This window comes from Pogona vitticeps, chromosome 9 (genome assembly GCF_051106095.1).
Source record: "Pogona vitticeps strain Pit_001003342236 chromosome 9, PviZW2.1, whole genome shotgun sequence".
NCBI classification, from domain to species: Eukaryota; Metazoa; Chordata; class Lepidosauria; order Squamata; family Agamidae; genus Pogona; species Pogona vitticeps.
This window is the reverse complement of record NC_135791.1, coordinates 1,228,525-1,255,480: the sequence shown is the minus strand read 5'-3', so window position 1 is coordinate 1,255,480 and position 26,956 is coordinate 1,228,525. Positions and strand designations below refer to the sequence as shown.

General features: G+C 51.4%; 1 protein-coding gene across 17 annotated transcripts in view; it reads left to right on the top strand.

Moving 5' to 3' along the window:
• The window catches only part of MACF1 (microtubule actin crosslinking factor 1), a 241,253-nt gene that overhangs the window by 136,460 nt on the left and 77,837 nt on the right, over positions 1-26,956 (top strand). For 12 of the 17 annotated variants that reach the window (XM_072980346.2, XM_072980339.2, XM_078379848.1 and 9 more), the window contains 17 exons: positions 173-5,569; positions 6,198-6,347; positions 7,345-7,560; positions 8,481-8,633; positions 10,987-11,214; positions 13,602-13,757; positions 14,332-14,565; positions 14,753-14,965; positions 15,464-16,000; positions 16,736-16,912; positions 17,351-17,474; positions 18,033-18,241; positions 19,490-19,807; positions 20,230-20,399; positions 21,828-21,984; positions 23,399-23,516; positions 26,401-26,463. In XM_072980346.2, coding sequence (XP_072836447.2) covers positions 173-5,569; positions 6,198-6,347; positions 7,345-7,560; positions 8,481-8,633; positions 10,987-11,214; positions 13,602-13,757; positions 14,332-14,565; positions 14,753-14,965; positions 15,464-16,000; positions 16,736-16,912; positions 17,351-17,474; positions 18,033-18,241; positions 19,490-19,807; positions 20,230-20,399; positions 21,828-21,984; positions 23,399-23,516; positions 26,401-26,463 — 8,620 coding nt within the window. The remainder of the gene's footprint in view (positions 1-172; positions 5,570-6,197; positions 6,348-7,344; positions 7,561-8,480; positions 8,634-10,986; positions 11,215-13,601; positions 13,758-14,331; positions 14,566-14,752; positions 14,966-15,463; positions 16,001-16,735; positions 16,913-17,350; positions 17,475-18,032; positions 18,242-19,489; positions 19,808-20,229; positions 20,400-21,827; positions 21,985-23,398; positions 23,517-26,400; positions 26,464-26,956) is intronic. The other 5 variants (XM_072980350.2, XM_072980348.2, XM_072980345.2 and 2 more) reach the window with 3 other exon arrangements.

Sequence of the window (26,956 nt, the reverse complement as noted above, 5' to 3'; positions counted from 1 at the left end):
CTGATTTGCAGATCTGCTCTCTAGCCTGACCTTTGCAATATCTTTAAAAGACGGATTGAGACATCCGTGGACTCTGGGTGCACTCTGGACAACTGTCAACCATCCTAGTGGTTTCTTTGGCCCTGACTTTGTTCTTTTGCTTCTTCTCCTCCTCCTCCCCTCCCTCCTGCAGGAAACTGAGGGTGTTGCAGGACTGCTGGACCTGAGCACGATGGAAGTCTTCCCCATTTTTGAGGCCACACAGAGAGGTCTTTTAGACCAAGAAACAGGCCTTCGGCTGTTGGAAACCCAGGTGGTTACAGGTGGTCTGATGGTTCCTGGGATGCATGAAAAGCTGTCTTTGGCAGAAGGCCTGGCAAGGGGCATCATAGACTGCAGGGTCTACCAGCTGTTGCAAGAACTGGAGAGGGCCACGCAGCTGGTAGAAAGCACTGCCTTGAGAGGCAAGAGGGTTCTTCCTGTTGTGGCTGCAATGGAGGAAGGAGCCATAAGTGAAAGCATGGGTCTGAAAATCTCCGAAGTGCAGCTCCTCACTGGTGGCTTGATAGACCCTTCCGGTCACAGGAGAATTGGCTTAGAAGAAGCCGTTCAAAGAGATGTTCTAACCCCCCGCCTTCATGGGGAGTTGGTCTCTCGCCTAAGCTCGTGCAAGGACTTGCTCGATCCCAATTCAGCCAAGAAAACCAGCTTGAATGACTTAATGCAACAATGCATCCTCCACCCAGAGACAGGACTGAGGGTGCTCCCAGTGGAACGGCTAGCAGGTGGGATGGTGAGCTTAAAACCAGGCCAGGAGGGCAGCCTCTTCCATGCTGTTGAAGAAGCGCAGGCAGAGAAACAGGCCGCAGGGAGGTTGCTGGAAGCCCAGCTCTTTGCCGGTGGCATCGCTGACCCTCAAAGTGGCCACCGATTGACTGTGAATGAGGCTGTGCAACAGAATTTGATCGACCGAGACCTGGCCTGCGCCCTTCTTGTCCAACAGCTGCAGACAGGCGGCATTGTCGACACAGTTACAGGAGAGAAGCTTTCGCTGGATGAAGCGGTAAGGAAAAGCTTGGTGTCATCACAAACGACAGTGACAACCTTGGAACGTCTTGGGACACTCAGGGGTCTTCTCTGGCCTGAGTCAGGGGAGGTTCTCCCATTTAGAGATGCCCTGGACCAAGGGGCCTTGTCTTCTGAGCTGGCCCAAACAACTCTAAGCAACCGTCAATTCATTCAAGCACTCTACATACCAGAAACCAGAGAGGTCCTGCCGTGGGAGAAAGCTGTGGATCGTGGCCTCCTAAGCAAAAGGGTTGTTGAAAAACTAAGATCAGTCCACCTTCCAGACATTGTGCCAAATATGTCCCTTGCAGATTCACCCGGAAAGCTTGAAAAGAACGCCCTGTCTTCGGTTAGCCCAGTGGGTCACACAGATCAAAGTGAGCCTCCAGTAAAAAGCTTGGAAGAAAAGTTGTTGTTCTTTTTGATGACTCATAGTTATGTCGATGTCCACAGTGGCCAAAAATTGCTCCTGGCGGATGGGGAGTTAAGCCGCATCGCTGAAATCCTTGAGCCAGCCCAAGAGAATCGGTCTGATGCTCACCTCTTTGATGGGAACAAACCCCAGCCACAAGACCGGGATGCTCTGGGGGGCAGGAAGGCTTCAGTTGTGGAAGGAGAACCAGTTTCTAGTGAATTGGCTTGGGAGGAGCTTGGATTTGATGTATCTGCCTCTGAAAAAGAACTCGAGGGAAATCTGCCATCAAGTGTTTGTCCCGCAACCAAAAAGGGTAAAGTAGAAATTGAGCCCCTGCCAGTGAGGGATACAGGAAGTAGCATGAACGTGAAGGAAGATAAGAAGGAAGAGAATTTTGCTGGAGACTTCAGAACCGAAGTGGGTGACTCCCAGGGAGAGCCAGGAGTGGCGACAATGATCCAAAACAGGAATGAAGTGGAACTGCCAGAGTGCAAGTCTGTAACTGACTCGAGGTTGGAAATAGAACCCGAAGACGTGGTCATTGAGTTAGACGATGTGAGACTGGCAGAACAAGCCACAGAAGAGGAGAAGGTGTTTTTCAAGAACCATGATGGAGTCTTTGAAAATGGAAGAAACTTGGTTGGAAAAGGAACGAGTATGTCTGTTGGTGTTTCAGAGGAGGTGGAGAAGTCTCACCATTTGAAGGAAAAAGGAAATGTGACTTTTTCAGTAACTGACGAAGGTTCTGAGATGGCTGATTGTTCAAATGTGGAAAAAGTAGAGAATGGATCGGTAGAAATGCTCCTGGATCAACCCGAATGGAAAACTATGGATGAACACACTAAGGAAAGACAAGAAGGAGAGGCTCATCTTCATCCCAATGGCAGTCTTCCGTTGCCGAAAGAATCCATGGATGTTGACAAAGACAGTACTCTGAATGTCTTGGTGGCTCAACTCCACAGTGGTGGCATAATTAACGAACAGACAGGGAAAAAGATGCTTCTAGATGAGTCTATTGCCTGTGGAATTGTGCCAAGCCACACAGCGATCAAACTGATGGAGGAGCTGAAAATGTTTGGTGGCTTCTTTGAAGCAGAGACCTGCGAACCGTTGACCACGGAAGAAGTCATCGGTGAAGGGTTAATGGACGAGAAGCTTCTGCAGAAAGTCCTGGCCTCTGACCCAGCTATTAGTGGTGTCATAGATCCTCTTAGCAAAAACATCTACTCCATCAAGGATGCCTCTGAAGCTGGTCTGTTGGACAAGGAAACCGCTGCACGAATCCTGGAAGGTCAAGTGGTCACCGGGGGAATCGTTGACTTCAAGCGTGGGAAGAAATTGTCAGTCACGTTGGCTTCAAAGCTTGGCTTGGTACATCAGCCCACTCAGGAAGATCTTAAGAAGTTGGAGAAAGCGTCCAAGGGGAAAAGTACAGACCACGAAACCAAGGAGAAACTAGTTACTATGCAAGCCGAAATAAGTGGCATCTTTGAACTAAGGACTAAAGAGCCATTAACCATCACCCAGGCAGTAGAAAAGGGTCTTCTGTCCAGGGAGAAAGCCGTCCATCTCCTAACCAAACAGGTAGCTGATGGAGGAATCCTTCATCACAAAACTGGCATGAGACTTTCAGTAGACGACGCTGTGGAGCATGGGTTGGTTGACCAAGTGTTCTACGAAGACCTCAAAAAGGCAGAAAGTGTATGCCTTCATAGGTACATTCATCCAGAAACGAAGGCGCTCCTGTCCTTACCTCAAGCCATATCTCTTGGGCTAATCAGCTCAGAGTTTCACAGCAAAATTCAAGCCATACAAGCATCTACTGGAAGCATATTTGACCCAGTTTCTCATCAGAAGCTCACATTGGCTCAAGCGGTGAAGGAAGGGTTACTGCCCAAGCCAGTTATGGAACAAGCCATGCAGTCCTCTGAGATGAAGCATGCGATCATTTATCCAGACAGCTGTAGGTTGGTGCCCTATTCAGAACTGGTCAGGAAGAGCAAAATTGACATAGAATCAGGGCAGAGATATTTGGAGGTTGTCCCCTTCCGAGACCTCAAGGACGAAGGAAGTGGGGATATTCTTCCTTGTTCTCAGGCAGTTAAGCTCGGAAAAGTAGATCTCATGCTTGCCATGAGGTTGTTGCAAGCTCAGGCAGAGACTGGAGGGATTCTGGAACCTTCTACTGGCCAACGCTTGTCTCTAGCAACAGCTTTGGAACGAGAAGTAGTGGATGAAGATGCAGCTAAAGTTATTGCTGCTGACCAGCTCTTGACTGGGGGAATTATTGATACTCAGAGTGGAGAACGGGTGGCACTGAAGGAAGCAGTTGCAAAAGGGTTAATGGGCAAGAAACTGGCCAGTGCAATTCGGAAAATTGTTCCCAAAAGCAAAAAGGGGTCTGGACATGAGGATTCAGAAGAATGTGCAGGTTACCAGCCACAGATGTTTTTTCAAAATGGTACCTCCAGGGCCGAAATACTGGCCCTTCGTAACTCTTCTATGGAGAGCAACAACGAAAGGCAGACCATGCTGCCTGAAGGAATGGAGCAGAGAGCCACTGAGGATGCTGCTGCTGATTCTTTGAAAGAAACTCAGGAGACGCTACAGGAGACTAGGAAATCGGCGCCACCTTCTCTTCCATTGACTTCTGCCCCAGACAGCTTGGCCGGTCAGATTTTAGGAGACAGCACGCTGGCTCCTGAGCTGGCCTCAATGTTAGACCCTGTGGGAGCCGGGAGAGTAAAGGTGCAGAAAAAGGAGGCTAGAAGGAAAAGCAAGTTGAGGAAGGAGGACCTCTTGAAAGGAGGGTTAGAAGAGGAAGCAGGATGCGATCAAGGGATTGAAGAGGCACAGAAGGGGATTTCATCCCAGGAGGAGGTCACGATGGACCAAAAACTGAAGGGTGACGAGGAGCCAACGCAGACGACGTCCGCTCAGGAACAAAGCGGTAGCTCCGTTCTTGTCTTTGAGGAAGCTCAGAAAGCCGTCTGCTTAGAAACTGTGGAAGAGTTAACATCAAAGGAACTCAGTTCTACGCATCAGGGAGAGCAAGAAAAAATTGGTGTGAATTCTAAAGAACTGGCCTCTGTTGCAGAGTCCAGAAAGCAAGCCTCAAATGAAATGCTGATTGAGGGCACCAGAGTTGGACCACCGAGGCCGGAATCTGACTTAAGAGCCCCTATCCCTTCAGAAAGTGTTTATTTAGAAACTACCAAGAATAAGAAGAAGCCAAAAAAGAATAAAAAGCCAGGGGCTGTCTTGAAAGAACCCGTGAGATCCCCTGAGTCTTCCCAGGGGAGAGAGTCCCGACTTGTTCCAGATGCCACGGAAACATTGATGAAGAGGATTAAGGAGGAATCGACCTCAGGTGCTCAAGAATCCTTTCAGGAGAGCATTTCTGATGGCAGGCTAAGGAGTGATCTGGCTGGTGAGGTTAAGAGACACGATCACCAACCATTTGGAAAAGAGAAGAAAAAAGCCAGGGTTAAAGAGAACATCAAAGATGGCCCCAAAGTAACTGTCACTTCCGGGACAGAGACGCACCGATATTTGCCCCAACAAGAGCCTAGAACTTTATGCGATTCCTCAGATACTGTAGTAGGAAAAGTAGTAGACGTACTAGGAGAAAAAGCAGTTGCAGAAATGCCTACAAAGCCCTTTATCTTGAATGACCAGGCACTCCGGATGATTGCTGGAGATGAGACAAAGTCCCATGTGCCTTCTGAGCCAACGATGGAGGGCTTGCAGAGCCGAGAAGTGCCGGAGGACGAGACCCGTTGCCGTTCTTCCATGCCATCCCTGACACCCGAAAATGCAGCCCAGGAAGCGACAGGACAGGACGGAAGCAACAACGTTACAGCGTCCTCTCCGGCTGCGAGAGCAGAAGAGACGCGTCCCGTCGATTCCAAGGGAAGCCGGGCGACTGAGCTTCTGGAGTTGGTGATGCAAGAGCAGGAGTTTCCAGGAGACGAGAAGGATTCTTTCGCGCCACCACTCGGGGAGAAGGAGGAGAAAAGAAACGGTGGAAGGGAGAACGCTGGCGAGCCCTCCTGCGTGGTTGAAGATGGGGAAGAGAGACGGCAAGAGGCAACCGCACAGACTAAGGTGGGTGACCTGTTTAAATCTGAGGGCATTTGTGCATGTTGGCTGCTCTAGCTAGGTCGTCGGAATTGGCGTCTCTCCCTGGGAGCAAGACAGAAGCTGTGTTGGTTTTTTAAAAAAATTTCACTAGCAGGTTAAACATAATTCCTTCCTGCCTTTTGATCTGAATCCAGATTCAGAGGGTGGCCCACAGATGTAAACAGAATATAATAAATGTGCAAATTCATGTTTCAATGGCTCAATGGGAAGAATAAATTGTGGACACACCCCTTCCCAACCTCCGCCCCCTTGCAATACAGATAGAAGACCGTTGAGGAAGGTGCTTTGGCAAACCCAAAGGCCAGCTAAAAGCCCTCCTAAAATTTTTGAATTGGATGTTGGAATGCTGAAAGAGGGAAAGATCCTGTTAAGTCCCAGAACAGAATCCTGGAAGGCAAGGTCCACTGCTGAGAACACGTTGTGTTTTAAGTTTTGCAAAGTAATCGTTTGTAAAACTGTCACAAGAACAAGCAAGGTGTGCTATCCATAACAAGCAGTAGATATTAAGAGGAAGGTCCAAGGTTGCTTGCTTTGCGTGTCTCCCTTCCCCGTCCATCTGACGGTGGCGTTCCGTGTTTATTTGACCCAACAGGCTCCGCACAACAAGCAGCTTTGCCTTGAACATGATGAGAAGCTGGTTGCGCTGCTCTCCAGGGTGCGCGGCATTGAGATGCGCATCCAGAAGGTTCAACTCAGTGAGCTGAGCCTAGCAACCCTGCAGGACCTTCTTCGACAAGCTGAGGTAAGGGGTTCGCTCTGATTTTTGACACTTCAGATGGTTTCAGATGGCTGTGTGGGGCCCTTTGGGGGCCAGGGGTTGTCAAAGGTTGGCCTGCGCCAGCTCACACAAAAGCGGGAACATCATTGTTTTGCTGTGCCTGAGAACTGGACCGGGATCTCCGTCTGTCAAGAGACGGCAGGCTAGAACTGTCACACACACACACTGTCTTGCCCTGTGTATACGCTCCTCTCGTCCATCGTTCACACTTGTGGGATCTGTTATCCTCTGGATTATGACTAGGATGCACAATGGTTAACTTTTTCCGAACTCAGAAGGGTAACTTTAGGAGTGTCATTATTTATATAGACATGTATTTCAGTTCAGCCCATTTCTGTTGGAGAAGCTTCGCAGCCCCAGATCCCTGGGGACACCCTCTTCCTCTTGGCGCTCCCATTCTGGGACTCAAAAGCCATGTTCAGCAACCTCACAAATCTTCAGAGATCAAGGATTTTGTTTCTCCTCAGCAAGAATCACAGACTTGGTCAGTGGCTTGGGCCTCCATCCAGTTGGGGTAGACCCACTGAATCAATGGAACTTACGCAGTTCTTGACTTCACCTTGCTCTCTTTAGTTCAGTGGGTCTACTCTAAGTGGGACTCACAGTTGGGTTTAGGCTGTGCGGTTTTCAGCTGTAGAAGGGATCCTACGGCCAAGACGAGGTTCTTGTCTACTAATAGCACTTCAAGCACCAGCTGACAGCTGTGGAGTTTTGTTCTTGGTTTCTTCACCTTCTCTTTGATTGATCCCCTTGGGCCAGACCTTGCTTCATGCTTGGACAAGGACACAAGTGTGAAATTTGCCGATGTGACTGTGTGGAGAGTTAAGGAGCCTTTCATAACAGGCAAGAGAGAGAGAGAGAGAGAGAGAGAGAGAGAGAGAGACCCCATCTGTTCCAGCCTTGGGAGGCCCCTTTGTCTGGCTGACGTTTTGGCTTAACAGGCTTCCTGTTTCCCCCTCAGGCCTTGGACATGGAGCTGAAGAACCTGTCAGGGCCAGTGAATGAGGAGCTGGAAGCCGTGAGAAGGGTTGTGGCCAGCCGTCCCCAAGAGGTCCCTGAGCAATTAATGAAGGCTTTGGAGAAAGACGCAAAGAACCTTCGAAAGTCCTTTGGGTCTGTGAACGACGCCTTGGCCTCTTGGCTGCTAAGCCTTCGCACGGCAGCAGAAACAGAAAAGGTACCACATCCCTTAGAGACAAATTGGGATCCGGACCACGAGTGAGGGTTTGGGATGTTAAAGGCTCTCCCCAGGGCTTCCCCGGGTTGGAAAGGGTCCCTCGGAGGGCTTGGAGCCTGATGGGAAGGGGGACAGAAAGCTTTAAATTGAAGATCAAAATCCATGGCTGATCTCCAGCCGTCACCATCCGCCTGAGGACGACACAGCTCCGCCTGGAGGACGGTAGCCATTGAAGCTACTATAGCTGGGTCTAACCTTCTGGATCTAGGCCACAAGGTTGGCGTTTGTTATCAGTTTGGGTTATTTGAAAGATCCTTTGCTGTTTGTATCTTTCTACTCGGCCAAGAGTGCCAAAGGTTTGAATATGCCCCTCTTCTTCCTCTCAAGCTTCACATTTTCTATTAAGACAGCCTGTTTATTTTGGAAATACGAAGGCTGCTCTTGAGATCTCTCCAGCCTAGGAACTTAGTTCCTACAGCTTTGTATTCTCCGGAAAAGACAGTCGTGCTGGGAAAAGTTGAAGGTAGCAGGAAAACAGGCAGACCAAATATGAAGCCACAAGCATGAGTTTGCAAGAGCTGAGCAGAGCTGTAGAGGAGAGGGCTCTTTGGAGGTCAACTCATCCATGGGGTCGCCATAAATCAGATGACATATAGCAACCACCACCTCCACCAACAGAGTAAGATGGCCATAGTGATTCGCCACATACTGGACAGGAGTAGCACTAGTTTTTTTTCTCTGTTCCAAAACATGGCCACAAGATTTTTCTTGGAAAGCTCTCTGTGAGCTCATTCGCAGGAGCTTCCTGTACCCCATGAGTTCTATCATGATTGTTGTCAGAATATCTTTGGCTGCCTAGGCTTCACTCTTTTCCCCTCTCTTCTTGATTTTAATCATTCTCCTTCTCTTTCTGTTTTGAGACTAAAATCCTGGCGCAGCACGAGAAGCTCCAGAGCAAACTAGAAGGGCTGCTGAGCTGGGCATCCGACACCACACGGTCCCTCGAGAGCCTGGATTCCCCTCCCGTCGTGGAGGAGGCCAGCGCCTTGAACGCCTGCCTTCAGGTCTACAAGGTAGCCCTTGCCGCCCTCCCACCCACCCACTCAGCCAGGCTGGAAGGGCAGAGGGAGGGAGGGAGGGAGGGACCTCCTCGGTTGGACGTTCGCTAGGTAGACCCATTTCACCTTGTTTTGTGGGTGCCCCTAAGGCCGTGCTTGGGTCCCCCAACAACCTTGGGTCCCCAGATGTTCCTGGACTGCAACTCCTAGAAATCCAGGCCAGCACAGCTGGTGGCAAAGGCTTCTGGGAGTTTTAGTCCAAGAACTTTTGGGGGCCCCAGGTTGCCAAGGACTGCTCTAAAGTGCTGGGGCGCACAAACCATGTGCCTCAGGCCTGGTTTACTTCAGCCACTAACGGCAACATCCCCTCAGCTGTTCAACATTTGCACAAGGTTCTTAATGTTCTTAATGAACTACTGGGCAGTTCGGTGGTTTGGCTACAGAGCCAGAGGTGGGAGTTCGATTCCCCCCCCCTTCCCGGGCCTCCTTGACAGAGGTTGGACCGGATGATCCCTTGAGGGTCCCTTCCAGCTCTGCTGTTCTAAGAGGATGATTAAACTGAAGGCAGATTCTTCAATGATTCCCAGCACCCTTGGGGACCTTGTCTGATGTTCTTGTCTTTCCGGTGCCCTGGGTAATAAATAACAGTTTATTAATGCAAGAATGACCTTGATAGGACAGGCACCTGGTCGGCCTGGTTGAGGATGCTGGTGTCTTCCGACAGTGGGTGTCTGAGGGAGATGCGTAAGTTTTGGGCCAGGGTGGTGGTACCCATACCCTGTGAGTCACTGACCTCTAATCATCCTTTCTGGAAAGGAGGGTGGATAGGAAAGCAGGGCAGAGGGACAAAGGGAGCGTGGCTTCTCTACTTAATTTCCCCACTTTTTTTTGTTTCTCCACTTCGCTGAACCACCACCACCACCCCCGCACGCGCTGCTCCCTTGGGCCAAATTCATCTTTTTCCTGCTCCTCAAACTCTTTAGCAGGATGGTGTGCTTTTCACTCTTGAGTAGTAGTGTGTGATTTGCCCTGATGAACGGCTCCCTTCTGGACGGGTGGCCAGAACCATCTCTGAGATGGTGCGTCCAGCCCTGAAGATACTTGTAGGGTGGCTGGTAGCCACCGTCAGACGTGCCGTCTGTGTATTTTAAACTTTGAAAGATGGTTTCATGCCAGCAGGCATAACAAGGCTCTGGCAGGCCGGGAGAGTCGTCCATTATAGCCATCTGTGGCCATGAAGGCTGTTGACGGGTAATGTGTAGCTTGCAAAAAAATGTTTCCCCTTGTTTGTCTCCTGTTGTGGAGGACTTCGGGGGAGTTGGGCTGAGCCCAGGGTCGCTACTGGTTCCTCCCAAGGCCCTTGGCTGGGAAGCTGGAGCGAAAATAATACCGCCCAGGGTTTGACGGGAGTGGAAGTTCTGAGAGCCGATTCCTTTCTGCTGGAAATGAAACACTCCTGTTAAGGGCCAGCAGGTCCCCCCCCCCTGAGTATTGGAAGGTTCTTGGGGGGGGGAATATGAAAAGACAAAACTGGGTTTATTTTGGGGAAGAGACCTCAGTGGACTCTTAAGGGGCAGAATCCTCTTCTTGTTCCTTCTCTTGCGGGGGGGAAGCGCTGCGTGAGAGGAAGGGCAAGTTCCCGGCTGTGCAGAGCGGAGATGCTGTTGTGGCCGTGAGCGCACACTGGGCTCCTCGCCCGCGTGCCAGCAACTGGGCAAAGATCAGACTCAGCTACGGCCGGTGGATCGTTGCAGGATTGGCTTAACATTTCTTTGTGGCATGGGGAGATGATTCCAGAAAATAAAGTGGGAAAAAAAGCAAAGCGTGCTGCTTCTATACTGCCCCACAGTGCTTAAAGCACTCTCTGGGCAATTATGCCATTTAATTATGCAGGCCACACATTGCCCCCCCGGCCCCTATCCCAGCCGGCTGGATTCTCGTTTTACCAACCTTGGAAGGATAGAAGGCTGAGTCAACCTTGAGCTCGCTCCCTGAGCCCGACAGGATCAAACTCAGGTTGTAAGCAGAGTCTTGATTGCAGTTTAACCTCTGTGCCGCAAGGCTCCAAGTAGAATCACTGTCATCATCCTCTTAGAATGGCAAGAGCTGGAAGGGAACCCTAAGGGTCATCAAGTCCAGCCCCTGTCAAGGAGGCACTGTGGGGGGGGGGAATTTCGAACTCCCAACCTCGGGCTCTGCTACCAGATGCCCAAACCACTCAGCTCTCCAGCAGTTTGTAGACACCCTGGCATCTGGCGGCCGTCGGTGGTGACTTTTTTGGGATACCCGGTGTGTGGTGGTCATGGCAGCCTCAAAGTCATTGGTGCTAACCGCCCTCTTTTTCCTTCTCCTCTCTCGACGTGGCCAGGAGCTGAGCCAGCCTCTCGCAGACGTGAAAGCCCAGCTGGATGCAACTGCCTTTGACATCCAGTTCTTCATTTCCGAGCACGCTCAAGACCTCAGCCCCGAGCAAAGCCGGCAGCTCTTGAGGCTCCTGAACGAGCTGCAGAGATCTTTCCAGGAGCTTTCGGAAAGACGGGCCACCCGGGCGGAAGTCCTCCGGGTCTGCCTCCAGCAAGCGGAGCAGACGGATCAGGTGACGGTGGTGGCGCGGCCGCCTCTCTGCCGCACCGCCTTGAACCAGGAGCAACCCCTGTGTGTCTCTCTGTGTGTGTCATTTCCTTTGTTGACGAGGCTGACAGCTTGCGTGCCCCTCTTGGCACAGTTTTTAACATGTACCCCTTTGTAGTGAAGCCGTGACATCGTCCTTCCTTTAGCTGCTTCTCCAAACCTAACGGACACTTCATTTCTCAGTCTCTTCTCCCAGCCCTCTCCGACCACACAGATAAACGGCCACTGTAAGGGCCAAAGGAGAGGATCCTGGTGGCCGTTGTGGTTGGGTTTCATCTCCTGCCACTCTAAAGAAGGGGGACATGTGCTGGATGGAGAGGGAGAAGAGAAGCGTGAGGGTGGCATTAAAAACATGCCCCATTTGCCACAGAAGTCTACAGATAAAGCTACCCCACCCCCCTGGCATTTAGCTGTTGGCCAGAGGTGGTCGGAAGTGTACATTTACAGATATAAAACAGAGGTGCAAGCCAGCTATGGGCAAAGACATCTGTATCCTTTGCCCAGGGCTGTCACGCATGCCTGGCCCAACAGTGACATAGGCTGCAGTCTGAAATCCTCGAAAGGTCATCCTACAAAGGAGGAGCAGAATCAGTTCTCTATCATCCCAGTGTGGAGGACAGGTAACCATGGGCTCAAGCGACAGGAGGCCAGATTTTGGCTGAATCTCAGGAAGACACTTCCTAACTGTTAGAGCAGTACAGCGAAGGAAACCAGTTGCCTCCAGAGGTAGTGAGCAGTGCTCCCCATGCGGGAGGCCATCAAGAGAAAATTGGACCACCGTCTGTCTGATCTGCTTTGATTTGGATTCCTGACTTGAGCAGGGGGGGGGGATGGACTGGATGGCCTTTGAGGCCCCCTTCCCACTCCATGAGTCTGTGATTCTATGATCCTGCTGCTTAAATCCCCAACCTGCCCCAAGCCCTGCCTCTCTGCAGAGCCCATTTTGAGCTTTGCCCCCCCCCACCTGCCTGCCCCCGGGGTTTCCTTTTGCCTTTGCATTGCTTAACACTCCATAGGCAAGAGGTGGGAAATGAAGACGTGAGACATGTTCTTGGCCCCTTCCATGGGCCACGGCCTTGAGGAAGCCCCACCGGCAGCAGCTGTGTCCATCCCTCCCCATCGACGAAACCTAACCAGATCTGGAGGGCAGCCTTCGGACCTGGGGGGGGTGGTCGTCCGCCCTCCAGGCGTGCTCAGAAAGGTCTCCCTTCTTGCGTCTTCCCTAACTGCATGCCTCTTCCCTCTTTCCCTCTCCACCCTTCAACCCCTTGACACGATGAATAGGACAAGTTTTGTTTAAACCGTGACCCGGCTGTGATGTTGTCCTTGTTCTGCCTCTTGATTGCGTGTGTATTAACCAGTTTGCTTTGCCGTTTCAGATGCAATCTCCTCCCATCCTTAATGTGAGAAGATCTCATTGCGCTGCTGAAGAGCGCTTCCTAGGAGTGCTCTCTCTATCTCTCTCCCCCTCTCCCCACCCCACCCACCTCCCCCAACCTCAAACTGCTTCTGTCGTTTGGCTTAAAGCCTTTTGGGGAGGGGTGGGGGGCACAGAAAGCTTGGCTTCTCAATTAGCCCATGTTTGTGTGTGTTGATGGGGAAAAAGAGACGTGGCGCGCTGGTGGAAAGCAGATGGATCCAGGTTTCACACATCATGCTCAGTTGCTCCTCTGAGGCTCTGTTTGCTGTGAAAGAGAACGTTTAGGACTTGGCTGGGTGCACCTTCCCGAGCATCCTCTCACTCTCTCCCTCCTGCTCTCCGGGTCCAGGGAAATGGCTTTTCCTGAGAGCTCATAGCTTTCCAGGCCTGGTAGCCTAACGTTGGAACATCTTGATCCAGGGGCATGGGGGCTAAAAGTTCCTTTCCCCTCTTAAGTGGGGAAGGAAAAGACATGGACGGTGTTGACCTCCAAATACAGAATGGGTTCGGAGTTTGTAAAAGAGGGGTCCACGAGGAAAAACAGAATTTCTTCTACTTTTTCCTTTGCCCCCTTCAGTATTTTCCCTACATTTGGCTCACTCTTTCTTTACTGGTAACTCACGTTCTTTGGGTCAACACCAGGGTTTGAACATAATAGAAATGAAATTTAAAGCAGAAGAAAACATTTGAACGGCAAAAGGCCCAGTTGTAAAGCCATTGGCCATCTTGCTCTAGAGACAACATGGAGGGCATTGGGTGACTGTGGGGAGGAGAGAGTGAGATCGTGCATCCTGACAGCCTCTGAATTCTTCTGCCGAAATGTTTTTTGTAACTTGTTTGACTGCATTTGTGGCTGTTCTTAACGGTTTCACGAAGGGGTGTTAAGAGGCTCATGTCTTGTCTTTTCTTGAAAACTCCTGCGTGCCAAACAGACGCTGCAGGAACAGCAAGCCATCCGTGGCCAGAAGTTGGAGGAGTTGTGCAGCTGGCTGAATCAGGCCGAGGCCCGGTTGCCGGCTCCGCAGGGAAGCACGCGAGAGGCAGGAGGGGACCTTCTCACCCTAGAGCAGAGGCAGAGGGATGTCAAGGTAGGCACCGGGTCGGGGAGTTGATCTCCCCTGGATGGGGAGATCCAGGTCCTCCTGGAGTCACAAGAAGCACCCAGTCCTTTGCCCTCAAAGCTGTGAGGCCGTGATGTGCTCACCTGTTTGGGCACCGTAGCTCACCTGTTTGGGAACCACTGGTCTCGCTTTTCAAGTTTGTGGCCTTTCCTGATGGGACTCGTTCGTGTTTGTTAAGTTTTAAGATCCCGTTGTGTTTCGTTGTTAAAGTGGGCCCTGATCCTGGGAGAAAGAAGCGGTATAGGTAAAATAAATAAGAAATTAAATGGGAAGTTCTCAAACATCTTTCTCTACATCAGAGAGACACTAATGCTCACTGTCTAAGTGTATCTGTACATAACTGGGCAATGACTGTGTTAAGCAGCTAATGACCTTTTAAAATTGTACATTTGTTTTAATATGGGTTTCACGGCTTTAATGGGGGAGTTCAAGGGGCCCTTTTCTTAATAGGCATAGAAAGCTCGACAGGGCGCATTAAGAGCCAGAGACGTTTCCAGAAGAGGCCTGTGGCAATTTTTTCCTCCTTTGTTGTTGTGTTAAGGAACTCCAGCGCAACATGCACAGCCGGGCGGCTTCCTTCGCCAGTGTCCTAAAAGCGACGGAGGAGTTCTTGGAGGAGAACCAGGCGAAGCTTGACCCCGCGGCGCTGGCGTCCATGCAGGCAAGCCTGCGCCAGGCTAAGGAGCGGTACCAGTCCTTGCAGGAGAGGGCGGAGGCGGCGCAGAAGGAGCTCGAGGCTGCTGTCAGCACAGTGGTGCAGCAGCAGACAGAAAAGGTAAGGAGCCCCCCCCCCACAAAGGCCTGCCACCCCCTTCCTTGGTGGATGCCCGATTCAGGGGCAGGAGCCAAGAACTCCCCTGGAAGCTGGGCAATAAAGTTGACCCGTGATGCTTTCGAGCCCCTCTGGCTGCCTATGCCCTGACGTGCTCCCCTCATGTTGGTCTGTATGTTTCTGCTTCCAGGTCAGAGCAGTTAAAGACTTTGAAGAGAATCAGAACAGGATCGAGTCCCTTCTGCAGCGGGTGGCTTCCTTGGAGCAGCCCAGAGAGCCCACAGCAGCCACCCTCCGGCCCTTGGGGCAGGGAGTCGGGAGGGGCCAAGACTCTCCCGACGGTCGACTGGAGGAAGGGGACAGAGCGGAGGAGGATCTGGATTCGCACTACCAGAGCTTGAAGGTTCGTGGAGGTGGGGATACGGTCTGTCAGGTTCCCGGACTGAAGCCTGCTAATCTGCTTCCCTCTCTGTGGTCCCTGCTCTTCTGGTGATCACAAATAGATCGCTTGCTGGTGGTCAAACCCCTCACCCCACCCCCCAGTGTTGAGCATTGGGTCGCAGGTTAGACTCTGAAGAAGGCCAAGAGGTTTTCCATGGTATCCTGCCTGGGGTATCCTGTCTCGTGATCACCTCCTTTGCAAACTTCTCTCCTTAGTATGAGCACTGGGCTGTGAGCAGTGGGGAACCAACCAGAATCCCAGCAAGCTTCCAGTTCCAACAGGGAGTGTTTGAACCCAATTAAAAGGAAAGGACTCAGAGTTGAGAGAGCCACAGAACGGAATGAAGCTATCCTTTCTCCTGAAATTAGCAAGGCTTTCCTTCCTTCACCTTGGGACTTCTCAGGTGGCGATTTTGCTGGTGCCGGAATTAACCCAGGGCTGTTGTTGTTGTCTTTTCAGGCCCACCATCAAGAGCTCCTTTCTCAGCAGCAAGACGTCATTCTGGCCACGCAATCCGCCCAAGCCTTCCTGGACAAGCAGGGCCACAATCTCACCGCGGAGGAGAAGCAGAGGCTCCAGAGCAAAGGGGAGAGGCTGAAGAGCCAGTACGCGGACACCTTGTCTCGGTCGGAGGTGCGGCTCAAGCACGTGCAAGCCCTCCGCGATGAGCTGCAGAAATTCCTGAGGGACCACCTGGAGTTCGAAGCCTGGCTGGGACAGGCTGAGCAGGAGCTGGAGAAGATGCACGCGGGAGACGCCAGCCTGGCCTCCCTGCAGCCGATGCTTCTCCGGCAGAGCAGCTTCTCCGAGGACGTCATCTCCCACAAGGGGGACCTGCGGTTCGTCACAATGTCGGGGCAGAAGGTGCTGGATGCCGAGAAGGTGGCAACTCACGCAGCCGGAGGGCCCCCAGGGCACGAAGTGGTAGACGCTGGGGCGCTAGTGAAGAGCAAGCTGGACGATGCCACCCGGAGATACGGTGCCCTCCACTCCAAGGTACAAGACTAGTTTCTGAGGATAAAGGAGATCACAACTTCTGCTTTGCAGGCCCAAGAGGGGTGTGCCTTCATGCCCAAGGCTTTGGTGTGTCCTTGACCCGTACGTAGTTTGGGTGGTTTTGCTGCCGATGAGAAAACAGGCTTGTTACTCCTTTAGGACTCTCTCCTTAACGTCCACTGAGACCTCTTCCTCTCTCACAAGGTCCTTCCTGTGTCATTTCTCCTGATTTTTATAACTTGAGTTTCACCATCATCCACAAACTTGGTGTTGCTGCCTGTACTTGAGTTTTCTCCAATGGTTCCTAAAAGAACTGAAGAATGGACGGGGACTCCCGATGGTGTCGGCTCAAGGGGTCTGCCAGGGAAAACCTTAGCCAGAAACCCTCCCCGACGGCCACCTAACCTCTGCCCAAAAATCACCAGTGAAGGAGAAACAATCGCCCTAGGCAGTCCTCCTTTGGGCAGGAGCTTCTGGCTGGCGCACCACGGCCTGCTCTCTGTTCTCCCTTAGGGGGCTGTGCCCACTCTCCCTGGCTCTGCTTATCCAGGGCATCCTCCCGTGTTGTCTGCACCCTGCAGTTCCCTGAGGATCTTGGGCAAGAGATGCTGGGATCTTGGTGGGGTGGGTTATCCTACGTGCAAACACATAAGCTTTGCTGTTGCCCTGCAGACCGGGATCAACCTCAAGCACCCTCATAGGCTCTTTGTCCTTTTCTCACCTCGTCTCTCGCAGTGCGGCGCTCTTGGTTCCCATCTGAACCTGCTTCTGGATCGCTCTCAGCAGTTCCAGGATGTCTCAGAATCCCTCAGGACGTGGCTGCAAAAGAGCGAAGAGGCCGTGGCCACTCTCCTTTCGGAGGCCATTTCCTCGGACCCGGCCGTTTTGCAGAAGCAGCTAGCCAGCGCCAAAGTAAGCGTGTGGGGCCTCAGAGATTTGGCCGGCTCCTAAGGTCTTTGCCTGTTTGCTGGAGGACCCTACAAAAGGAGGGACAGGCTGGCCTCTTGTGGGAGGGAGTTCCACAGCTTGGGAGCAGCGACCGAGGAGGTGTCCCCACCAGGTGCCCCTGTGAGAGAGGTGGGATTGAGAGAAAGGCCTCCCCTGATGGTCTCAAAAGGCTCAGGAAGGGAGCGGCCGTCTTTGAGATAGGTTGGCCCCATGTCAGTAACCATAACTAGGGCACATACGTCCACCTTTGCAGGGCGGCTGCAAAGGCACAGACGGTGGGGGTTTGTTTGCAGCTGTGAAGGGAGGCTCGGGGAACCTTGTTTGTTTGGAAATTGCCCCCTTGACACGGCGCCCTTCCCCGATTTCTCTTCTGCGCTTACTGTCTCATCATGGTGCCCGCAGAACCTGCAGGAGGACCTGGCAGAGCATCAAGTGCCCGTCGAGAAGCTGGAGAAGGCAGCTCGGTCCCTCTGGGAGATCCATGACTCCCCTGTGCCAGACCACAGAGGGATCCAGCAAACCACAGGTAATGGCAGAGGATGCTGGCCAGGACCAGCTACCGTCCTTCTCCAGAGGGCAAGCCATGGGTTGTGTCAAAACCAACCCAAGGGTCTTGTGGCATCTTAAAAAGGTGTTCCTCTCCAGGGCAGGAAGCGTCTGCCATGTATGATTTCCGGGTGCCCTCTGTCAGAGAAAAAATAAATAAAATCATGATGTTTTCTGCTCCTGGCAACTTCCAGGAATGGCTGTGAAACAGGGGACGTGCCCTCCCCCTGGAAGAAAAATGAAGGCAGATGCGGACATCCAACAATATTAAGTGCTGATTCTCCCCCCCCCCCAATTTGTTTTCTGAGCCTGTGCAGACCTGGCTTCACAAAATTGTCCCTCGGGTTATCCAGGATGATCTTAAGATGCCACAAGACCTTTGCTCCCGTCCTTATTGCCTTGGGATGCCCTGAGGGGGCTGGGGGCTGGGAGCAGCATCCAATGCGCTCTTAGGGGCCAGACTCTGCCCCTCAGGTGCGGCCTGGGGCACTGACCGCCCTTTCCTGAGCCGTCTGTCATTCACGCGCTCCTCTCTCAGATTCCATCGTGAGCCGTTTCCAGAGCCTTTCCTCTCGAATGGCAGAGCGGTCAGATCTTCTGCAGAAGTCCATTGCCCACTCGCAGAGCGTCCAGGAGGGCCTGGAGAGCCTCCTGCAGTCCATGGGGGACATCGAGAAAAGCCTGCAGAGAGAGAAGGCGGCTGTGTTCTCCTCCACCTCCGTCCAGGAGGCCCTCGCCGCCAACATGGTAAGCGGCTTCTCCCAGCCTTCTGTAGACATGCTCCGCTTTGAAGTCTGTGCATTAATGGGAGAGCAAGGTGTTTCCCCCATTTCTGAATACTGTACAGATCCCTCTGAACCACTCAGGAGGTCTCTTTTGCCATCTTAATTTTATTGTGATCACAATTCAAAGCAACGGAACCCTGAAAGTTGCCTTCAGTTCAGTTTGGTTCCCCTTTGGCAGGCCTGTTCTCCATGCGAACAGAATATTCCTCCACATGGAGAGGATGTTCTTTCGGTTGCTCACAAGGAATTACAGGCGGCAGTTTGGGTCTCGGAGATCCAAAGCCCGAGGCTTCAAGGCCAAAAACATGTTTGTAAAGACTCTGTGGCTTCCGTGCACGGAATACGGGACTTCTTACTGCATTACGTTGGGTTTGGATGTTATTCTGGAACATGGCACAGCCTTGCCTTGATTAAATGTCAGGTAAAGGCAAGGGGCTGAGAAAGGAGTTATGGATAAAACTAGAGTGGATAGAACTGGTTGGAAATTCAGAGGGAGATATTCCTTTGAAGCCATAACCACTGAAATATAGTTACAGGTTGCCCGTTGCCTGTTTCTGCCCGTTCAGCTGTCAGGGGGGCCAGGAGCCCCTCACAGAAACCAAGAACAGCACAGGTGAGGTAGAAAAAAAGGGTTAATCCCACTACTCAGCGTGTGCAAGGGGCTCCAAGTGCAAAGAGCCATTAAATTACCGCAGATGGCTACACACCAATATTCCATTACCCATGTTATTCTAAGAGGGTGTTTGGCGTTTCACTTCCCCTGCTGGCGGACAAGCAGGTGTTCCTTAATTAACTTGGCAGTCCATTTTCCATTCTCAAAAGAGGGAACAGTGGCTTTTCTTAAGGACTCTCTTGGATGTTGTCATCTCAGGAACACATGTTCTCAAGGGAGAAGCTGTCACACACGTCTTACTCTCAGGGAGGCCTTCCTGACGTCCAGCTAAGATCATCTTTCTGGCAGTGCCCCGGCTTCTGTCGCCGGCTCCACTTTCTGCGTGACGGCCCTTGACCTGTTTGGAGAGGGCTGTCTCCACCTTCTCCCAGCGATGCATGGCCCGTTCCCTCCACCCTTCCCTGCAGAGCTTGGTTTCTAGACCCTTGCTTGGTTCCCTCCCTTTGGAGGCATTCCGGCCGGTCTGTAGGGTGGGCTCTCTTCCTGCCGGCAGGCTCTCCTTTGGGTGTTGATGGTGGCTTCTGTCCCCTTCCACAGAAAGTGAAGCAGGACCTCGCCAGGCAGAAGAGCAGCCTGGAAGCCACTCGGGAGATGGTGACGGGGTTCATGGAGACAGCCGACCGCGCCACCGCCGCGGCCCTGCAGAGCAAACTTGCCGAGGTGACGGCGTGCTTTGCCCGCTTGCAGCAGCAGCAGCAGGAGAAGGAGGACGCCCTGAAGGGCCTGCTCCCCAAGATGGAGCAGTACGAGCAACTGTCGGAGAAGCTGCAGCAGTTCACAGAGAGCCAGGCGCGCCTCCTGGCCTCGGGAAACCAGCCTGATCGCGATATCGCCCACTTCTCTCAGCAGATCCAGGTGAGAAGCGGCCTTGGGGGACGGAGGCTCTTGGAGAAGGGCCGTTGCTGACGGGTGGTCCGTTGAGAGTGTGAGGCTGCAGATTTGACCCCTCTTCTTCTGTGCCAGAGCTGAGAGAGGCATTTGGCTGGGAATATTTAGCTTGGTCTGGAAACATTTATTTTCCTTGTTTAAAAGATTTTAAAAAAACATTCAGGACAATTGCCTGCAAACAGACAATTCTGGACTGGAGTGAGAAGAGCATCTTCTGACCCACAGAGCCATCTTCCGTCACAACCGCCCCTTCCTAAAAACTGTCATTTTTTTTGGTTCTTTGTCAGTTTGGGAGAAGGCCGAGGGAGCCAACTTTCATTGGCTTTTTCTGCTCCTTGTTGTTTGGAGGCTGTAGTTCACCCTTGTTTTTCCTCCTCTTGGGATTCCAGGAACTGAATTCTGAGATGAAGCAACGCCAGGAGGACCTGGAGACGGTAGAACATCTGGCAGCAGAGCTGAGCTCCTGTGGCTTTGTGGCGGCAGACTCTTCCTCGCACCAGGAGAAGCTGCGCAGTTTACGGAAAGACTTCCTGCAGCTCCAGAAGGCGGCACGGGAGAGGTGAGAAGCTGCGTGAATTCAAGGTTTTGGTCGGAGTGGGTGCCTCGTGGAGGAAGCTTGTCATGGAGGACTTAGAAGACCTGGAAGACACATGCATTTTTGTAGTGGCAAAACTCTGCCACATGCAACCCACAGTTTTTGCTGAAAAGATCTGGAGGGGTGGGAAACACCCCCCCCCCCCGCTGTTCAAAACAGCTCAGGGAGGAATCACTGTTCTGCATGGCCCAAAATCCTGTTGCGTAAGGTCTGCCTGCGTAATGGGAATGACATTCATAATGCAAAATCCTGTTGCATAAGGTCTATGTGCATAATGGGGATGATGTTGTTTGCAGGGCCAGATGGCTGCTGGTTAAAGGTTCCCTTTGCACCTTGAGCAGGCGTGCGACTTCACTGTGTTGTGTACACAACCAGGCACACCCTGGAAACACAAAGGGAAGCCTTTGATCAGGGTTGGTTGCTGTTCCCAGAAACGTCATTCCCCTTGTGCAGGTGGACCTGGGCTGCGAGATTTCATCCCAGTTTCATATCCGCTGAACAAGTTTTTGGAGACTCCGGTCTGGCCAAAAGTCTGAAAGCCACATTTCACTGTAGGCGACTGTTTTCATTTTAAAATGGTAATTTTCTGTGATCTGTATGTCAGTCTTCAAGCAACACCGAACTCTTCCAGCAGGCCATGTGCCTGCAAGGCTCCGGAGGTTCCGTCCCGGGTCAGGGATGGCTCTTGCCTGCTTGACGTTCCTGATTTCACTTGGACTGCTTTGCTACAAATTGCATCCACATGGCCAAAGTGCCCTAACCTTTCTGTCATGGTTTGGTGTGGCCGGGTTGGGAAACTCAGCTTTTGGCTCGGTGCTGTCCCTTTAGCCAGAAACAGGAAATGTGACCGTAGAAGCATCTGTGTTCCCCACGTGGTCCCTCCAGTCTGTTCTCAGCACAAGGCTGCCCCTTTTTCGTTATGAGAAATAAACCACTGGTAATTGAGCCAGGATGCCACAAGGACCATCCCGTCCCCTTACTATCCTGTCCAGGACCGAAGCTTTTCCTTCTGTCTCACCTGTGATGGAGGTGTGGTTGATGGGGAGAAGAGAAAGCAGCTTCTCTTGGATGTACCAGAAGGGTGGGACCTTTTGCCTCCCCCTGGTGTTTCATGACACAGCATCAACCTTTCCATCAAGACAGGCTTTTGCTTTTTTGGTTAGAGATGGTTTTATTGCTTACCTCTGTTTTTATCTGTTTCATCTGTCTCTATTCTTGTATTCCACTGCAATATTTTTTAATGTTATTGAATTACTTGCCGGCTTCTAGTTTTTGCTGGGTGCAAAAGTTAAGATAAGCACCAAAATAGTTGCATGTTCATTAATAAGGGGCTGAGTGTCTTGTCTTGTCTTCTTTTTCAACTACTTTACTTGCTGCTGCTCTTCCTTTCAGAGAGAAAGGCGCTTCATCTTGCCAGGAGCAGCTGGACGAATTCCGAAAGCTGGTCGGATCCCTCCGGCAGTGGCTGAAGGAAACGGAGGGGAACGTTCCTCCCACAGAGACATCTTTGGGCACCTATGAATTGGAGAAGCGCAAGCAGCAGATTGAGGTGGGAAGAAGAAGGCGTCCCGGGGACTGCTTAGGCCAGGGAAGGGTGGGTGGGAGGAACGGGGGCCATAGAGCAGAGGCCGTGCTGAGCGAATGGGGAGAGAGAGAACATGTGGCCGGGGATCGCAGCTTCTTTGCGTCTGTCTTGATGGTCCTGTCTGGAGCGTCTTCTTCAGACAAGAAGATGCCGAGCTTCCTCTGAAGCTGCCAAGGATGCAGGAGGCTCTTTCGGGCACAGTTGTGGTAAGGTCTAGCAATTCCCCCGGTGTTACCACGCAAGCCAGCAACAGTGAAACAGACGAGCAGATTCCCAAACAGGGAAAAAGCAGATTCTGAGACTGTCCTCGTAATGCAAATGGGATCTATTTAATCAGGAGTTTCATCCATCGTGACCAAGAAAACAGAGGATGGTCCTTATTCCAAGCCGTGGCCAGACTCAGGCTGGCCGAGTGTCAGCCAGATGGTCATACGGTGTATCCTCAGGTTATGTCCCAGACTGCTGGGCGTTTGCATATTTTGCAAAATAAATAATCCCCTTTCTCTTGCCGATCTGTGCTCAACGGTGTGGAAATTCCATCCTTCCCCAGTAGAAATGTTTCTGCTACTGCTGCCAACAGTGATTCCTCTGGATCTGTGGTTCCCAATCGTGGGTCCCCAGATGTTCTTGGACTACAACTCCCGGAAGCTTTCACCATGAGTTTTGCTGGCCAGGATTTCTGGGAGCTGTAGTTCAAGAACATCTGGGGACCCACGTTTAAGAAGCATGGCACGAGGCTGTGCCCCCCCCCCCTCCTTGCTTTCTGAAACATCCTTCTGGCTGTTGACTCAGCCGTGTCTCCACATCCTCTCTGGTTTCAAAGCTGAAACTGACGTCATCCCTGACGTTTGATTCTGTGCCCGCCAGCCCTTTATCCGGAGCTGGGTCCTAACACTGAGGGATTTCTGGTGTATATAGAAAGCCCTCTCCTTCTGTAAGGATTTTGTTGTGTTTTTAAGGCCCATCAGATGTTCCGTGAGGGAAAGTGAGGGCGCATCGTGCTTCTGGCACTCGGATTAAAGAGTGGCCTCTCTAAAGGAGATACACCTGGAGCGAAGCTTAACCTTTCTCACTCTTAGAACAGATGTTACTATCATCAGTTTTCCTCAGACTAAATGTATTCACCCTTCAGTCACTTTTACAGCTGCTTTTAAGTGCATTCTGGCTGTTTTCCATCTGGCTGTATTGATATTACTTTATTTATTGTAAAAAAAATGTTTTTTATGGGAGAGACATTTTACACACAAGTCAGTGCAGGAACACAGAGTGCCAATTGGACCCCTGTACACTGGCCGGCCCCGCGGTCCCGTCTCGGTGGGTTTTTGCCCCTGCAGGTCATGGGCTGCATCCTGATGCCTGCTTTCACTCTGTCGCTTAGGTCCTCTTGGAAGAATGGAAAGGGAAGGGCGCTCTGGTGGAGGACATCAACCACCGAGGGATGGTCCTGGAGAACCTGATTGTTGAGATTACTGCTCCCGATGGACAGTCCAAGACAGGTAGGAGAAGAAAGGACAGACGGACGGACACGCACGCACACGCATATCTTTTTCAAAGCTACTTTGGCTACAGCCGACTCGGCTTCCCTTCCCGGTCCTTGAGAACCATCTTCCCTTCTGCTGCTTGTCAGCTGGAATTTATCCAGGCCCTCAGCTGTGGTTTATCCAAGCATCTTAAGGCTTAGGAGAGGAGGAGGAAGGTGTGACGCTTGTCCTGCAGTCTTTGTACAATTTAAGAAGGCAGAAGGCGGAAGAGCGGGTGTGGTGTACCTTTGTTTGCCCGTGTTCTGCTTTTATAGCTTTCCAGAGACCTTGGGAAGAGGCACGATACGTCAGAGACGGAGCAGAGGCTTTCCTCACCAAATATCCAAATTTATTTTCCCTGTCTTCTGCCTGTCTGTCCATACGCCCATCGATCCGTCCAACTATTACATTTGTATACCGCTCAACCTAGCGCTATGCACTACTCAGGGTGGTGAACAGTCGTCAAAGCCAACACACACCCCGGTGGATTCTCTGGCATCTCCAGCAGCCGAGTGGGGAAAGATCTCTCATTCTGTCTGCCCCTCGCCTTCCTCCACCGCCATTCCAGTGACCCTAAGCATGGTAACTCCGCATGTGAGGACGGAGCAGGCCAGAGTGTCCCATCCCCCCCACCCCCGTCAGTTTGTTCATATCTAAAGAAGCAAAGTTCCCCAGGGAGGCTCTGACGTGAGTCAGAATAATAGGAAGATCAAACTGATGGACCTTCAAGACATGAGGAATCGCTCCTCTCCAGATCCGTTGCATTCCGTGCAAGGGGGTGCTCCCGTGGTGTAGAGGGACGTGGTGGGCTGGCTTCCTTGTGCGTTGAGTAAATATTTTGGGGAATGAGCAAAGAGGTCTTCCATCTTTTATCTCTCTGCCATTTTTCATTCTACCGGATGCTGTGAAGAGCCACAGCTCTACTCTGGAGTCAGTGTAAACCAGGCTGGGCTAGATCCATCAATGGACTCCCTGGGCGTAAGATAAAGACAGAGTATGCTCTATGCTCAAAGCTATCAGCTGCTTTCTTCCAACTGCTTTCTTCGGGTCTTTTTCAAAATCTAGCCATGGAAACCTGGAACAGCGGCTGGGTGGCCGCTTTCTTGAGCAGTTTTTGTCGCCCACAAGTGCTTAAAATCTGGTGTTTGCCACCATTAGGGAAAATGTATAGAATCCCAGATAAAATTCAACACCTTCACATTCCAGGGCTCCTTCTCCTTTTGTGTCCTTTCATGCTTCCTGGATATTTTTTACTGTAAAAAAAGAAGGAAAACAAATCCAACCACAGGCATGGTTTGCCTCTGAAAATCTGAGAGCAGATGGGTAAAATAGGTTGTTTATTTCCGTATGTTTTATTGGAAGTGTTTTCAGTGTTATTTGACAGAGAAAACCTCAGTTATCTTCAGTTAGAAGCCTCTTGATCAGGTTTGTTTTCCTCTGTAATCATTTCAGCAGCCTTTGTGATTTCAACAGCTTTGGCAAGCTTTCGTTATTAAAACAGCTTCTGCTGTTTTCTTCTTTCATGTTAAAAAAAAAACCAAAAAGGACATTGGTTCTCAAAGTTTATTTAAACTTATTATCTGCTGAATTAAATAGACCATTTAATTAAATGTTATTACTTTTTAATTGAGTCGTAACGAGAGTGCAGCAGACCTGTGAGGTAATCTGTCAAGATCTAAAATTAATTGTTAGACAAGAATTCCTTAAATTATTGGGATTGCTTGGGTTCAGTAACAAAATATTTTATTTTACTACACTATAGACAATAAAGGATTGAATAATACCTATCTAGAAGCAAGTTGTCTGTATATCTCTTCACACCCATGTGGCCATTGTGTGTGGCAGTTGGCTAGCCCAAAAGAATGACCCTCAAAGACATGCAGGTTGCCAGTCCCTCCCTCTTGATCTGGAGGTCGGGCTGGGAGGAGGCCATGGGAAGGGAAGCCGTGTCTCAGAATGCTGTGTTGTGTTGTGCTGTGCTAATTGCCTCATGCTTCCGTTGCCTCATAGCTCTCCTTCTAAGATGGCTCCTCATTAATGGAGGATGTGCCCCATGGTCAACCTCATATGTGACCAAACTTGGACTCTTCTCCATAGTTGGCTTGCCACCCTAGGGTGGAGACGTGTGCCGGTTGTGGCTGTGCATACATAGGAGGTGGTCAGTTCCTGTTGGAGCACTGCGATTGCCGGTGACACGCAGGCCATGCCTTGTTGTTTTCCTCACTCCCTGAGTAACACAATGAGGCCTCAGGCAAACAACCAAGGCGTGAAAGCGGGGGCGACTCAAGTGAAGGTTATAATCATATCCCGCTGCTGGAGAGAAAGCCTTGCTCATTTCAAAGCAGGGCCCTGGGCACAAATATGCTCCCTCTCTCCCTCTCGGTCTTCCTTCTCTGTTTCTTCCGTCCTGGCCGTTGAGCTGAGAGAACCTGTTGATGTACAGCCTTTATCATAGGGTGGCTACCTAGAACAGGCCACATCATGATGTGCCAACATCCCTGTTCTAGGAGAAAACACGAGCAGAACTAACTGGATGAATCAGCTGTGGACATTCTTTTTACATGGATAAAGGATGGGATTTAGGAAACGCATGGCTCAGCCATGCTGTTTTTCAATGCAGGGAAAGTAGCTTATATCCAACACATGCCCGATCACGGTGGGCCAAGCTTTGCGGTCGGGAGCTGGCAGCGGCGTCCATGAAGCCATTTCCAAGAGTAGCCTCTGTCCGCCCTTTGCTCTCCCAAGATGGAGGGCAAGCGCTCCAGCTGCAAGAGGGCCGGCCGATGCATGTTTCCAGATATCTGTATTGCTAACATGTTTGTCTCTGTCGTTCTTGTCTGTCTCTCTGTCGTTTGCTTAGGTTCTGTGCTGCCCGCTGGGGGAAGCGCGGTAGGGAGCGTTAATGGATACCACACCTGCAAAGGTGAGGGAGCGCAGCCTGTTTGTGGGAAGGCGTCTCGTGATGTGTGGCTGTCTTGTTCCTTCAAAATAACAAGGACGTGGGGGGACTGCTAAGGGGGTAAAGACGTGGCCGAGGACTCTGGATGGAAAATATGTTCGGAGGCCCCTTGTGTGTGTCTGCCCCCCCCCCCATGCCTTTGGGTATTAGCCGACAAAGAGTGTGTTTGCACATAAAGGAAGGAATCGCCCTCTCTGGGTGTCCTTCTGGCTTGCAAGCTGCGTGAGCGAAGAAGGGAACAGAGAATCCTCTTCACAACTGCAAAGAAGTGCTGTTCCTTTTGAGGGAGGCTCTACTCCAGAAGTAGATGCTCACCTGTGCCCTCCTCTTTGCAGACTTCTCCTGGGGGTTCACCATTTTCTTCATTGTTTGTATTACAACTAATCTCACATTTCTCAAGATTCATTTAATGCTGTCTGTGAGGTAGCCTGCACATAGTTCTCCATCAAATGGAGAC